A 14,404-nucleotide genomic window follows, 5' to 3' on the forward strand; every position below is an offset into this window, starting at 1 on the left:
TGATGTGGAATGAGAGTTCCACTTCTGGCAAGTTAAAGCACTAAGTGTTCTTTCTTGCATTTTTGTAGCATGTTCAGTATGAAGAGTATGGAGGTCGATTGGAGGCATTCCCTGTAACTCCTTATAGAACTGCTTTATTTTCCCATTATTACAGTGCAAGAAGTTTCTGTCCTTTAATATATACCGTGCTTACAGTATACTAACCATACTTGGACAAGAAGTATTTTCCTGGATTTTATTTGGACCACTGAGCGACTGGGTCAGATTTCTGCCTTGTGGCTAGTGTGCAAAGGGCTGCAGCATTTGAAGCACTTCCTCTACTCTTCCCTCCATCCCTTCTCATGCATCACGTGCCTCCTGCTTCTGCTGGGGGTCCTTGTCCCCTCTGAGCAGGATTCAGCTGTAGCTGAATCACTTCTCCGCTGCTTTGTGCAGTCTAATACTTCATAGCAAAACCAACTGTGCTTTATAAACTGCAGCAAGCAAGTCCTCCTGCAGTTTAGATTAATGTTTTACACAGAGAACAGGAAATAGCTGAAATGCGAACATGTATTTAGTCCTGCTAACTTCTTTGCAATGCAGTAATGTGACCTCAGCTGTGATACATATTATTGTGTCACTATGTTTTCCTACACTGATAAATGATAAACCACATTATAGAAAACAAAACCCCCCAAACAATAAGCAATGACCAAATGTCTTCAGTTGGTAGTAAATGAGCTCATGCTGGTCATAATTGGGATACAAAAACATTTTTAATTTGAGCTTTTCTGAAAATTTGGATGTTCTGTATGATGTAATCAAAATGACAGTAATAAAAGTCTTCATTATGACGATGATTAAAGGACTTTAAGGACTCTTTACAATTGAGCAAGCATGTTCTTAAAACACTAGTGCTTTAGATATGCTTCCAATCTCAAACTGTTACAAATTTAATAATGGAATCCAATTATGGCTTTTTTAAAAATACTGTACTGCTAATACAGATAGTGGTTTAAGTATGATATGAACTTTTTTTTGGTAAATAAATAGACTTAGTTAAAAAATAAATAAAAGGGTCTACCAATTAGCAAACCTTTATTTGCTTTCTTATAGTAATTTATGTGGAAGTGTGCTGACAGCTTACAGTGATTGAGTAAGCTGTTTTCTATATATAGAAACAGCTGTTTCTATAGCTGTTTTCTATATGTAACCTCATTGTCTTAGCCTTAAAGCAATATCTTTAGGCTAAATCAAAAGTATAAGAAACAAAAGCACTGTGAGTATTTGTTTTAAAGTAGTTTAGGGTTCAGTTTCATTTGAGAGTTAAGAGAACAGTATGACTTTCAGAGATTTATTTGGCCACACTGTATTGAACTTCATATGTGTCTCTGAACTTCACAGTCAGGTCTTTGCACATCTAGCACAGAATAGCTTTCATACAGATTTCTGCTATGCAGCAGCTTCAGAGTTAGTAATTTAATAATTACTTCGGGATCCTCCAGAAGTAGCACTCTACACATTCATATTTACTCTACAAATATCTATACTCGACAGATTTGTGTGCACTCTGCAAACACTCTACTCATTCATATAAGCAGATTGTATTAAAAAGAAAACACAGAAAGAGAATGCTGAAAAGGGGATGAAGAAGTGCTGTTCTTTTATCCTTACTCAGATGTGGCTTAGATTAGGCTAAATACGTCAAAGCAAGCCTTTTTTTGAGTTGCTTGTATCTCCTCACTGGCAGTTTCCAAGTCGGTATGTAGAGGTACCTGCACACACTGTCCTTGTGTCTGTAATTTCTAACAGAAATGTATTTTTACACAGTAATGATGTCCATGTTAGCTCACTGTGAGCTTTAAGTCTGTAAGTACAAGGCATCAATCAGTTTCTTGGGTGCTTTGGTGGGAATAATTAGTGCTTTGGAAGGAAAATTCTTCTGATTCCTTGCTTTTTCTGTTTTTGAGCAGCTTCCTTACATTCAAAAAATGTAAATGTAATCGTGATACTGTCATTGCCTAGATCTTGTTTGTGAATGTCCTGTGTATGTAAATAGCTGCTTTGAGTGATATTGCTGCAAAAAGAGATTTGGGGACCAAATAAGCATGGAATACTCATAAATAATTCATTGTAAACAGATTTGCTCAAGCAAAAACTGAAATCTAGAATGAAGTTTCTTAAAGTTACTTACAGCAGTAGAAAAATCACTGTAGTAAGGTATCTAAGCATTGCAATGCAATGTATAGAAGAGTAGATGGAAGGAATTACTGATATAAATGAGTGTGGGTCAACGTATTTTAGAATCTGTCTTTACTTTGGCCTTTGGACTCCTTCCCCAGAAAGTATATGTCTTTTGGCAGAGTCAGGTTAGAGATTGATGGTGCAGAGATGGAAAATGTAGATTTTTCAGATGTACAAATAAGATAAAGATTGGTAGGAATAATTTTTTTTCTTCATGTCTGACTTCCCATCCCATTTAGGCTTTGACTCTTTTATCCTGTGGAATGCTGCAATTCAGTTACATTAGTCCCAGTGCTGGAAACAAATAGTTTGGTTTTCCTTAAATGTCACATCACAGGCCTACATTTTGTAGTGTGGATGGGTTCCCTTCTACATATAGTTTGGCAAAATACTAGTGGCAAACTCTGGAGACTCTTGGCTGTGCCTAGCACAGGATGCAGCTCCTAAAGGACACAGCTAAGGTCCTCAGTGAAGTGGTAGCTGTGATTCTTGGTGAGGTTTTATTTAGCTGAATAGTGCAACATTTCTAATCCATGCTTGGTCTCCTGCTGCTTGAAAGGAAAAAAAAAACCTGAAGAAAAAAAGAAGAAAATACTGTTTGTGGGTTTTCTCTTTCCCAGCTTTAAAAGAGATTTTTAAGTGTACATAATGACAATTTTTAAGGCATTGTATGAATTGCATGTCAAGGGAAGAGTACTGTGTATATACACAGTTCTGACGCGACAAGCACATTGAAATTATGCTAGGACTTCAGCAGCTGTTTTACTTCCTCACATTATTCATTAAGAGTTCTTCATACAGCTTTTTTTTTTCTTTACTTGACTCTATTACCAAGTGAACTGGAATAATTTACTGAAATTTTTGAGCTTATTTAATTAGATACATTTTCTGGGGTTTGGCAACTGCTTGGTCTCTCTTTAAGCAGTCTCTGGGACATCTCATTTTTGTCACTTCTGACTCTTGCTGGGCACTTGTCATGGTTTGAGCCTGGCACAGAGCCAGTGCCCCCCATGAAAATGCCTCACCCTGGTGTCTGCTGTGAGATGTGACCAGGAATAAGCAAAACAGGCTCCAACTTAAACATAAAGAACACTTTATTACCTAAACTACAGGAAAATAGGGAGAGACTATAAGGAAAAGAAAAAAAAGAAATTGAAAACCTTACAAAAAAACCACTTTCCTCCTCCCCACTCCCTGACTTTCCCAATCCGATACATTCTCCCAAAACACCAACCCAGCCTTGGCCCCACACTTTAGTATACTCAAACTGCAGTTCATGAAGAGGAAAGGAGTCCTTCTCGTTCCATAGGCTTCTCCTGGAAACACACTGAAACCTCGTGTGCTTCCCTGTCACTTCGGCACCGCCCGGAAAGTCCTTTGCCGCTTGTGACATCTTCCTTCCATGCTCAGTGCTCTCACCACTGAGACATGGCCAGAGCTGCTTTTAGGGTTGTCTTTCAAGGATGCCTTGTCTCACTCCAAAAAGGCACAGTCTCTGCTTTTGGGACATCTGTCCCCCCCATATTTTTCCAACCCCCTGGGGCCGGGGGGTCCTCACGAATGAACCCTCCTGGGTTTGAGGCACTGCCTCCCCCTAAATGCAGTCTGTGTCACAGGAACAACTGAGTCCATAGCCACGAGAAAAGTCCAGCCAAAAGGCCACTCCAAATCATCTCTCCCCATCCAATCATCTCCACATCCTTCGGGCCAAGGTCCTTGTCTCATCTCATCTCTCATCTCCCTTCTTATTCAGCTTCGAGGAGGATTAGCATTTTTGCAAGGCCCCAATCATGCAAGGAAGGGTTAAAAGTTTTCAGTCTCTGTCGGTCCGGAGCGACTCCCACGCACGCTGCCCACACGCTGCCGCTCCGGCCGGGCACTCTCCCTCCTTCTCCTCCTGGCTGGCTGCTCTCCTGGGGGGGGGGGCTGGCTGCCCGAGGGCTGACTCTCTGGGATCTTCCACCCTTCCATCCTCGAAGCCCCCCCCCCGAAGCCCCCTCAACCCCATCTCTGTCCAGGCCCCGGGCCTACCGCATGGCCGGCCCCTCCCCCGCCCAGCAGCAGCGGGCTGGGCGGGGGAGAGAGATCTGACTTCTTCGCCGACGATGTCCCAAGAGGAGGGATCCAAGGGCAGTGCCCTGCTTTTAACCCCTGTGTATTCTCGGAGGTGTGTCCAAACCCCACTGGCTACACCGGGTGCCAGTTCCAAACCCAAAACTTTCATTGGTTTGACCACAGCTTCCCAGAATTCCCACTCCTTCCTGGTCAAACCACCACACTCCACCCTTCACCTCCGAGAATACACTTTCTAAAATTATCAACAGAACTACAAAACACTTCTACACAACAATACCCTAGATTCACTATCTATCTACCTTAACTTAGTACATGCTTTTCTTATTCCTCTTGGTCCCATCTCACAGCTTTATCTCATCATTCTCCCGTAATTCGATTCCCGGTCCAGGGAACCAAAAATGTCATGGTTTGAGCCTGGCACAGAGCCAGTGCCCCCCATGAAAATGCCTCACCCTGGTGTCTGCTGTGAGATGTGACCAGGAATAAGCAAAACAGGCTCCAACTTAAACATAAAGAACACTTTATTACCTAAACTACAGGAAAATAGGGAGAGACTATAAGGAAAAGAAAAAAAAGAAATTGAAAACCTTACAAAAAAACCACTTTCCTCCTCCCCACTCCCTGACTTTCCCAATCCGATACATTCTCCCAAAACACCAACCCAGCCTTGGCCCCACACTTTAGTATACTCAAACTGCAGTTCATGAAGAGGAAAGGAGTCCTTCTCGTTCCATAGGCTTCTCCTGGAAACACACTGAAACCTCGTGTGCTTCCCTGTCACTTCGGCACCGCCCGGAAAGTCCTTTGCCGCTTGTGACATCTTCCTTCCATGCTCAGTGCTCTCACCACTGAGACATGGCCAGAGCTGCTTTTAGGGTTGTCTTTCAAGGATGCCTTGTCTCACTCCAAAAAGGCACAGTCTCTGCTTTTGGGACATCTGTCCCCCCCATATTTTTCCAACCCCCTGGGGCCGGGGGGTCCTCACGAATGAACCCTCCTGGGTTTGAGGCACTGCCTCCCCCTAAATGCAGTCTGTGTCACAGGAACAACTGAGTCCATAGCCACGAGAAAAGTCCAGCCAAAAGGCCACTCCAAATCATCTCTCCCCATCCAATCATCTCCACATCCTTCGGGCCAAGGTCCTTGTCTCATCTCATCTCTCATCTCCCTTCTTATTCAGCTTCGAGGAGGATTAGCATTTTTGCAAGGCCCCAATCATGCAAGGAAGGGTTAAAAGTTTTCAGTCTCTGTCGGTCCGGAGCGACTCCCACGCACGCTGCCCACACGCTGCCGCTCCGGCCGGGCACTCTCCCTCCTTCTCCTCCTGGCTGGCTGCTCTCCTGGGGGGGGGGGCTGGCTGCCCGAGGGCTGACTCTCTGGGATCTTCCACCCTTCCATCCTCGAAGCCCCCCCCCCCGAAGCCCCCTCAACCCCATCTCTGTCCAGGCCCCGGGCCTACCGCATGGCCGGCCCCTCCCCCGCCCAGCAGCAGCGGGCTGGGCGGGGGAGAGAGATCTGACTTCTTCGCCGACGATGTCCCAAGAGGAGGGATCCAAGGGCAGTGCCCTGCTTTTAACCCCTGTGTATTCTCGGAGGTGTGTCCAAACCCCACTGGCTACACCGGGTGCCAGTTCCAAACCCAAAACTTTCATTGGTTTGACCACAGCTTCCCAGAATTCCCACTCCTTCCTGGTCAAACCACCACAGCACTAAAATTGGGCTGTTTCCAGAGGGGTGCAGGTGTCCACAGAGTCACAGCTGAGCCCTTGGGAACCAGCAGCAGGTCTTCTTGAGAAAATTTCTTTGCACAAGAAAGTGGTGCAGTAAAAATGTGTATGAGCAGACCAGACCAGCTTATATGGTTTTTTTGCAAGGTAGTGGTTTCAGGTTCTGATGATGCCTGTGTATGTGGTTTTCTGTGGAGTCTCATTTGACATTAATGTTTTTTAGGACATAGTTCCTATGACTCATTTTCTCAGTTATCTGTCAGCACACAGTGATTCCTCACAGAGGGATTGTTGCATTGGTTGAGACAACCAGTAGTAAATAAACCTTCCAAATTCTTGTAATTTTTTAATGCAGAAGATCTGCCATTTACCTTTGAAAAAAAAAAAAAAAAGTCAAAGATCCCAGAAGTGATGCAAACTTAATTGAACTGTTTACTAAGTCAGTGCAACTGACCCAAATGAGGTTTGGGACATGCTTGTTTTGTGACAAAGAGCATGGAGGATCCCCAGTCTTGAAACCAGAACCTCATGCCTGCTGTGAGGCAATGCAGATCAATTCAGCCCTGAGGACAATGTGAAATGTGTGCACTGTAAATGTTGGGAAGTTTGGGGATCCCTTTTATGGCTCTTCAATAATGCTATAAAGACACCATTTGCATGAAAAGGACTGTAAATAATAGAAAATTATTAGCATGGTTTCTCAAGATGGTTTGTAGTTTGGTTTTTAAAGATATGGTTTCTTAAAGCCTGTAGAGTGGCAATTACATTGTTTATGTTTGATTTACTTTCTTGCAAGTTGAGGCAAGATTACCTGCTTGGTAAGTTTTGTGCCCCTCAGCAAGAAAATACTAATCTTGCAACTTAAAACCTAGTAGGAGTATTATAAAATACCATTTAAAACCTTAACACATTTACAACATATTGAAGAAATACTTCTACCTTGAAAGCAATGTGCTTTTGCAATTGGCCCTACCTATAATTTTCAGCATTCAGATCTGGAAGCTCAAAGGGGAGAAAAAAAAAGCTTGATTGGTTGCTTTCAGTACATTTCTTGTGATCAAAAATTCTTGTATGTTAAGCATCTACTTGGATTTAGTTGAACTGTTTTCTGTCAGCTTTTGAATACAATAAGAAGTTATGCTTTCTTTGATCAGTTTGTTTTCTTGTAATTGATGCTCATGATATTACAGGAACTATTAATTACAGTTTTAAAACAGAGATGATGGAGCTGTCCTGTTTTATGTAAACATTTGGGGTTAGTCTGCTTTTCCTTGTCCATCAGCACACATCAAGTTCTTGGCAGCAGTGTTGGTATGTTGCAGCTGCTGTAGACTGTTCTTCTGCCAGAACCTTTTCAAATAGTACAGTTTTGTCCATGCTTTTTGAACACCACTTACTCCTTTAAGATTGGGATTTCTTCAGTAACATTTAGAGTTATTGCAAAATCAAACCTAAAATTTTTGCTATTGTGTATGTGTGTTAAATCAAAACAATTCTGAAACTGAAATCTTACGCAAAAAGTATTAGGCCAGAAGAAAAGCAGTTTTAAAAGATTATTGGTTGTGAGTGTGATCTGCAGAACTTCATGTGCTGGGGACAGGTTGTAGAGTTTACTGGTTTTTGTTTAAAGTTAATGGAGGTTGATGATTGTAATTAACTGTCAAGTATTTCACCATAATTGGCAGATAATCAGTTGCCTCAGTCATAAGTTCTTTTGGATAACTGCAGTAAAAGTGTTTTTGTTCTCATGAGATCAGCCCTGTAAAAATGTCTCTCTTGCAAATTAAATGTCAAATTTTTAACTTAGATAATTATCTTATATAGTTTATACTTCCAATTTAGGTAATTAGTTTATAGTCTCCTCTTCCCATTGAGATGGAAGGCTTAACAAAGGCTTGCCACTGGGTTGAGCCAAACTTGACATGAAAACGTTCTCTTGTTACAGATGACATTTTAAAAAGAGATTGAAGGCGAGGCTTTTTCCTTACACAGACAGATTTTTTTCCTACCTGTTAATTAAAAATTCTTCTTGGGTCTAAACAATTAAATGATGAGGTGAAATACCCAACAATTAAACAATGTCACACTCCCATTCATCTGATACCTATTACTTGCTTATATATATCTTTTGGTTGTAAAAACATGTTCCAGATGAGTTTTAATTCAGCTGTATGTGTCTTGCAAAGATACTTCTCAAAGCATACACTGAACTCATGCTACTGTTATTAGCAACCCTTAAATAGGTAAAACAGCCATAAGCCTGCTTTAACAGTTCATCCTGATATTTTCAGGTCTTTATAGCAAAGCACCTTGTAAAAATAATTGCTACTTGGGTATGCCTATCATGTATAACATTAGAACACACAGATCTTTTCCTGTAACAGTATGAGGAAATTAAACTAAGACTAGAGAAAATTTAATAGGTAAGACCTGCTGCAAGGTATCTGCAGGCTGTACTGGTTAACCTGTCCTGCTCTGCCTACTGCAGTTCATTTGGTTATTGTTCAGATCAGTGTGGTGCTTTTAATATTTTTTAAATTTTTTTTTAACACTTTGAGTGTTGAGGAGAAGAGCATCTTGTAGTTTGCATCAGTTCCATGTATACCTTGAAGTTATTTTATCAAATCTATTTTGTGCAGTTTTCTTACATGGATATTTTGTGGGCTGTGATACGTCTTTGACATTTCCCAGTTCTGCTGGATCAGCAGGACCTGCTACTCTGATGCAGGGAGGAGCTAAGCAAGTTTATTCTGCTTTAGTATTGCTCTCTGCATGCTTAATCCTGGGTGCTACAATATGTTCTCAGTGTAACTTGACATTTCTTGAAATTAAAGTTCAACTGGCTGCTATTTAATTTTCTGGCTTCTACTCCCTTCCTCTTCCTCTTGAGGCTGGCAGTTTTACAGGACCCTGCTTGTTTGCTGTGGTACACAGAGGGAGTCTCTGGCAACAGACATTTTCTTGCAGATTTTCTTCATTACTGGAAGGGTTAACTTTAACAAGTCCAGTACACTGAAAAACATCTGATTTCTTTAAATAGTCTGTAGCCTTTTTTCCTGTTCCAGCCTGTGTGTTTTGCCCCTTTATTTTCTCTCTCAGTCATTTGATCAGTTCTGTTAATGAAGGCAGGAAGAAAAACCACATGCATCACTGAGACCCTTTCAGAGTGATCCTGTGCTTCTTTGGGGTATTGGCACACTGGCTGTTTGCTTTTTGCTTTCAACATGCTTTTGCAGTGCCTGCTTTTTAGAACAAATTAGGAGAATGAAATGCTCATGCTGTTTGGCCACGATATTTGAACCAGAGTTTGACTCCCTAGTTGAAGGGAGCATTATCTCTGACTTGGCCAGTTCTCATGTACCTTTGTGTTCTTCAGATGCAACACATTTTTGGCATTTAAGAGATGTTACTTACCTTCATGGGAAACAAAAAGGAACAAAAAAAAGTTTAAAATGTGTTTGAAGTGCCAGGCAACTTTGAAGTGAGATAAATACAAAATGAAGTCTTCATAATATTAGGCTTTTACATAATTTGTAATTAGTCTTTGAAAGAAAGAAAGGTTCTTAAATGTTTGCTACTGATACTTTTCCCCCAGCTCTGTCACTCATTGTCTCTCCTAAGGATACAGCATTGCTTGGTGAGCTGTGGGTTTGGCTGCTTTTGTCATGTGTAAACACTTCAAAATTGACTTATTTTTAAAATTTTTTGTTTGTTGGGTTTTTTGTGGTTTTTTTTTCCTGTTGCTTTGGTGGATTTTTTTTTAATCTGGGTTTTTAAGAATGGAATGAAGTGAAAAAAGTAAAAGAGTGGACAGATAAAGAGGGAATTTTAATAATTAATCAGTATTGTCTTTGCCTTAGTTAATGTTTTTAGAGAATGGATTGTTGTGGCTAGATGGTTAGATGTCATTCCCTATCTGCAGTAAACCTGTGAGTGTGCTGAGGAAGTTCCTTAGAACTCTCTGAAAGAGGTCACAGGATCTTTAGCAAATATCCAGGCCCTTTGGCTTGCTTATCCATTCTGTTAAACTCAGCAGAATGCAAACTTCATAGTATTGTAAAGCATCTAGTAATTTTAATTCCAGATTTATCTGGCTGAGTGTGAACACAGATCAGAGCCAAGAAAATGAATTTTTCAAATAATATAACATTGTAGCAAGCCTTTATAATAGTTCCTATGCTCAGTGCAACTGTATCTGATTACATTTGCCATAAGTTTCTTTTAGAAGTTTTATCTTCTGCTTACTGATGTATTTCTTTGAGTTCTTTTAGTGCTACAAATGATGTGTTGATGGAATTTCTCAGTCAGCAGTCCTTGTTTTTAGTGTCAGAATTTCTGTGGGGAACCATCAAGGTTCCCTGCTTTATTGGCCTTTTATGTCTGTAACCTAATTAGAATATTTTTAAAGTAAGTCTGAAGGTACTTCCTCACCCTTGGTAGTGAGAGCTCTGCTTTCCCAGACTGTGCATTGTTCCATCTGCTGTAGCCCATTTTTATGTTTGTGTTTGATGTCTCTGGAGATGCAGAACTGAAAGAGCCTTTCTGATTTAGCAAATCCACTCCCTATTGCCTTGGGCTGTGACACCACAGGAGGAAACTGCCAAATAAAATCTGAGAGAGTTAAAGTGGAACTTGTGAATTTTTGTTCCTCCACACCTCAAACCGCTTTTAACAGCTTGGCCGCTATTATCTTCTCAGTTGTCTTATATTCTTAATGTCACTTTTGGTTTGGCATTCATCCAGACAGTAAACACATTCTGGTACTGCTTTGTCTACAGCAACAAAGTTTTGATCTTTCTGCTCGTCCTGTATCACTTAAATTCTCCCCAGGTCCTTACACATTTTGACATAATCAATTTTCACCTGCCCTACCTTTAGTTGCTGCAACACTACCCCAATGGTCTGTCAGATATTTTGCTATCTGAATAACTGCCCTGTTGATTTTCCAGTTTTCAACTGATTGTATGTGCAATACTTCTTCTCTTGGTGTTTCAAGGTCTGCAATGAAATATTCCTCTTTGTCTCGATCCTGGCATCTAGAGTGAGTGACACCACTAATTTCCACCAGTGTTTCAGGTGCTCACTGCTCTCCTCCTTAAGCAAAAATGTCCAAACAAAATCTGCTTGAATAGCAAGTATTCTATTTCAGGTAACTTCTCACAGTTGTTCTCTGTTGTGGAGCCCAGAAGAAATTTATGACTACTGTTCTGGTTAGCTTGAGTCTTTCTCCCTCTTTTCGTAGTTACTTCAATGCAATTTCTTTTGGTTTTATTTCTTTCTCTAGTTGAAACAAACAAACAAACAATTCACAAACCTGAAAGCTGCTTTTTTTCATTACGTTGTTTTTGTTATTATCTTTTTCCCTTGTTTAACTGCATTTTCAGAATTACATTAATTTGTATTTTTGAGTCCAAACTTAAATGTTATGTTTAAGCATTATTATTGTCGTATTGGTTGGTTGTTCCTATGCTGTTTACAGCAGCCATGTTGAGCCACTGATTTTACTTTTGTGAAAGTTATTTTTTCCACTACTTTGTCACTATTACTGTTATTTGTTTTCATTCCATATTAACAAGCTGGTATGTTGTAGCATCCATAGACTGTAGACTCTGGCCAGGGCTTCTATCCCCAGGGTCTTGAAAGGCTCCTAGTAAAATCAGTGCCATATCCTGCCTGTCTTCTTACCTGTTCTGGGTGCTGTGCCTTTCCTTTGTAGATTTCTCATCTTCCTGTGGCCTGTGTTTAAGCATGGTATGAATAATTAATTCAAACCAGCCAGAACTACCTTTATGATTTCATGCCCTGAAACCCTCTGAAGACTGGGAAATAGCCAGGCTTCAGAGGGTGTCCCTTTGTACACCTTCTCTGGGAATTTCTTCCTTCTATGATTCCTCTTCTAGCTGTACCCTATGGTTAGATTCCTTAAATGTGGGGGTAGAATTTTTTCTCTATTTTCTTCCTTTAATTTTGGAACAAGGCACTGGTATAACCTGTTTCTCACTACAGATTCTACTCAATTCTACTTAATCCAATATTTCCTTGCTTTCTATCATCAGGAATTTTTCAGGATAGAAGTTTTCATTGAATGGTTTAGTTGAGGTGTTGGAGCATGGGTTGGTCTTGATGATCTTAAAGGAGTCTTCCAACCTAGTGATTATGTGATTGAGAAGATTGGCTGTTTTTTACCTAAGTTAGCCACTGCTTGGATAAGCAGTGAAGCCCATGCAGAAGTAGCATTTCTTTGATATGCCTCTTGATTTAGTTGCTGTCAGATTGAAGATACTTTCTCCAAGGATGAGAAGTCAGTTTCCCAAAAGGGAATTGGGCTAAAGCCTGTTTAAGGAATAAGGCATAGTGAGAAGGTTGTTTGCTGCCTTTTTCTTTTAACTTATTCTTTTCTTGTCTACTGATATACATGATCTGATTTTTTTCACCCTTTCACTATACTGTTTAAATAAAATAGGCTTGATTTAAATTACATCCTAAAATTGGAAACATTCCTTCATCTTATCTGGCATCTGAAACTGTTCAGCTGGAACCAGCCATCCTTGCTGGTTTTGTGGAGTGTAATTTGTTTAATTCTTTGTTTCAGGAGGTGTCTGCTGATCCTTCAGGGACTCTCACAGCTGCTGAAGAGAGAAAAGAGAAGGTGCCAAGCCCACATCTCAGTCATCTCGTAGTTTTGACATCTGGCAATTCGCTGTATGGCTTGGCAGAGAGAGTGGTGGCCACAGAATCCTTGTAGGTTGTTTACTGTACACACTGTATTTGTGATCACTGAAAGCTATTGATAGTTTAAAAAATTGTGGTTACATTTCAAAACCTTCTTGACCGGTCAAGAATTCCTACCTCTCAATGTGATTTTAAGTATGAGTGATAAAGGTGATTTTTGTAATTGAAGGTACTGGAGTCTAATTCCTAGGTCTAGCAACATGCAAACACAAGAAATGAAATTTTACTGCAGATGAGCCAGTAATTTCTGACAATACAGGGCCAAATGTATCATGGAAAAAGTTTAATTTCAAAGAGGTTAGTGGGAATATTTAATTTGTATGATTCATTTTCACCTTATAGTAAATACTTGACTCAGAACTGCTTAGTTTGTATCAGTTTGGCTTGAATCACCGTGTTCTTTGCAATGGGTAGAAGTGTACCTATGTCACAGCTCAGGAGAAGAACACGTTGTAAAGAATTAATGCAAATGTAAGAAAGTGATTTTTATTTGATAAGAATAATAGTAAGAGTCAGCTAGGAATGATTTTTTTCTTCACATGAGATGACACTTAAAGATTAGGAGTTAATTTTTTTTTTTTAATTTATGCTTAGTTAGAAATATATTTCCTAGGAATATGAGATCAAGTTCAGTTTCATAGATCCACTAGCACAAAATTTATTGGGAATGTTCTTTTGAAATTCTAAGATGGATTTATTAATATTGATGTTGACTGTCCTGTGGTGAAAATTGTGTGACTCTTGGTCACTGACTTTACTAGACCTTGGCTCGGACTTTTGCAGTGTATCCTCAAAAAAATAGAAATAGAAATACGGATTTTTGATGTTCATGCCTTAGTTTCTTTATTAAAATATTTTCTTGTTTGCAAATACATTTTAAAATTGTCAGAATTGAGACTGCTGGTTGATATACTGGCACACAATTGATATGGTTCTTCTCGGGACTAAACTTTCCAAGGTGGCATATTGTTATTGCCAGATACATCAGCTGTAGAGTAAAAATTGTAAAGAGACATGCCAAACGTTACACTTAGTTCACAGTAAATTTTCTTTGCTTTCAAAGGGTATTTCTGGCTGAGCAGTTTGAATTTCTTCAGCCTCATCTTGATGCAGTGATGCCAGCTGCCAAGAAGCCTTTTCTTCAGCAGTTCTATTCTCAGGTCAGAATGGTGTAATTCACAGCTGATTTTCATACAGAAGATTTGAAACTTGTACATTATGGTGAAAATACTTCTATATCATAGTTATATGTTGCTCCTACTGAAGTGAATTTTATTTATTTTCTATTTCAGACAGTGTCAACTGCCAGTGAACTACGTAAACCAGTTTATTGGATTGTTGCTGCTAAAGCCATTGACTATGAACAAATGCTTCTACTGATGGCTAATGTGAAATGGGATGTGAAGGAAATCATGTCACAGCACAATGTATATGTAGATGCTCTTTTAAAGGTGAATAGTTTATGGGAAGTGGTGTGCTAGAGTTTATATAAACACTGAATTGCTGTAATACTTCACTATAACTGTTAAAGTGGCATGGCTAGGACAATATATCATCCTTACAAAGGGAAAATTACTATGAGATCTGTCCAGAAGTGTCATTATTCTTGCTTCTAAAGCATTGTTTTCAGTGATGATTTTTTGACT

General features: G+C 39.9%; 1 protein-coding gene across 1 annotated transcript in view; it reads left to right on the plus strand.

The window, feature by feature from the left end:
• VPS50 (VPS50 subunit of EARP/GARPII complex) overlaps positions 1 to 14,404 on the plus strand; it is an 85,126-nt gene that overhangs the window by 63,410 nt on the left and 7,312 nt on the right. The window contains exons 23-25 of the mRNA XM_005480249.4: positions 12,619 to 12,767; positions 13,822 to 13,918; positions 14,051 to 14,209. Coding sequence (XP_005480306.1) covers positions 12,619 to 12,767; positions 13,822 to 13,918; positions 14,051 to 14,209 — 405 coding nt within the window. The remainder of the gene's footprint in view (positions 1 to 12,618; positions 12,768 to 13,821; positions 13,919 to 14,050; positions 14,210 to 14,404) is intronic.

The sequence above is a fragment of the Zonotrichia albicollis genome, chromosome 1 (genome assembly GCF_047830755.1).
Source record: "Zonotrichia albicollis isolate bZonAlb1 chromosome 1, bZonAlb1.hap1, whole genome shotgun sequence".
In the NCBI taxonomy this organism is placed as follows: Eukaryota; Metazoa; Chordata; class Aves; order Passeriformes; family Passerellidae; genus Zonotrichia; species Zonotrichia albicollis.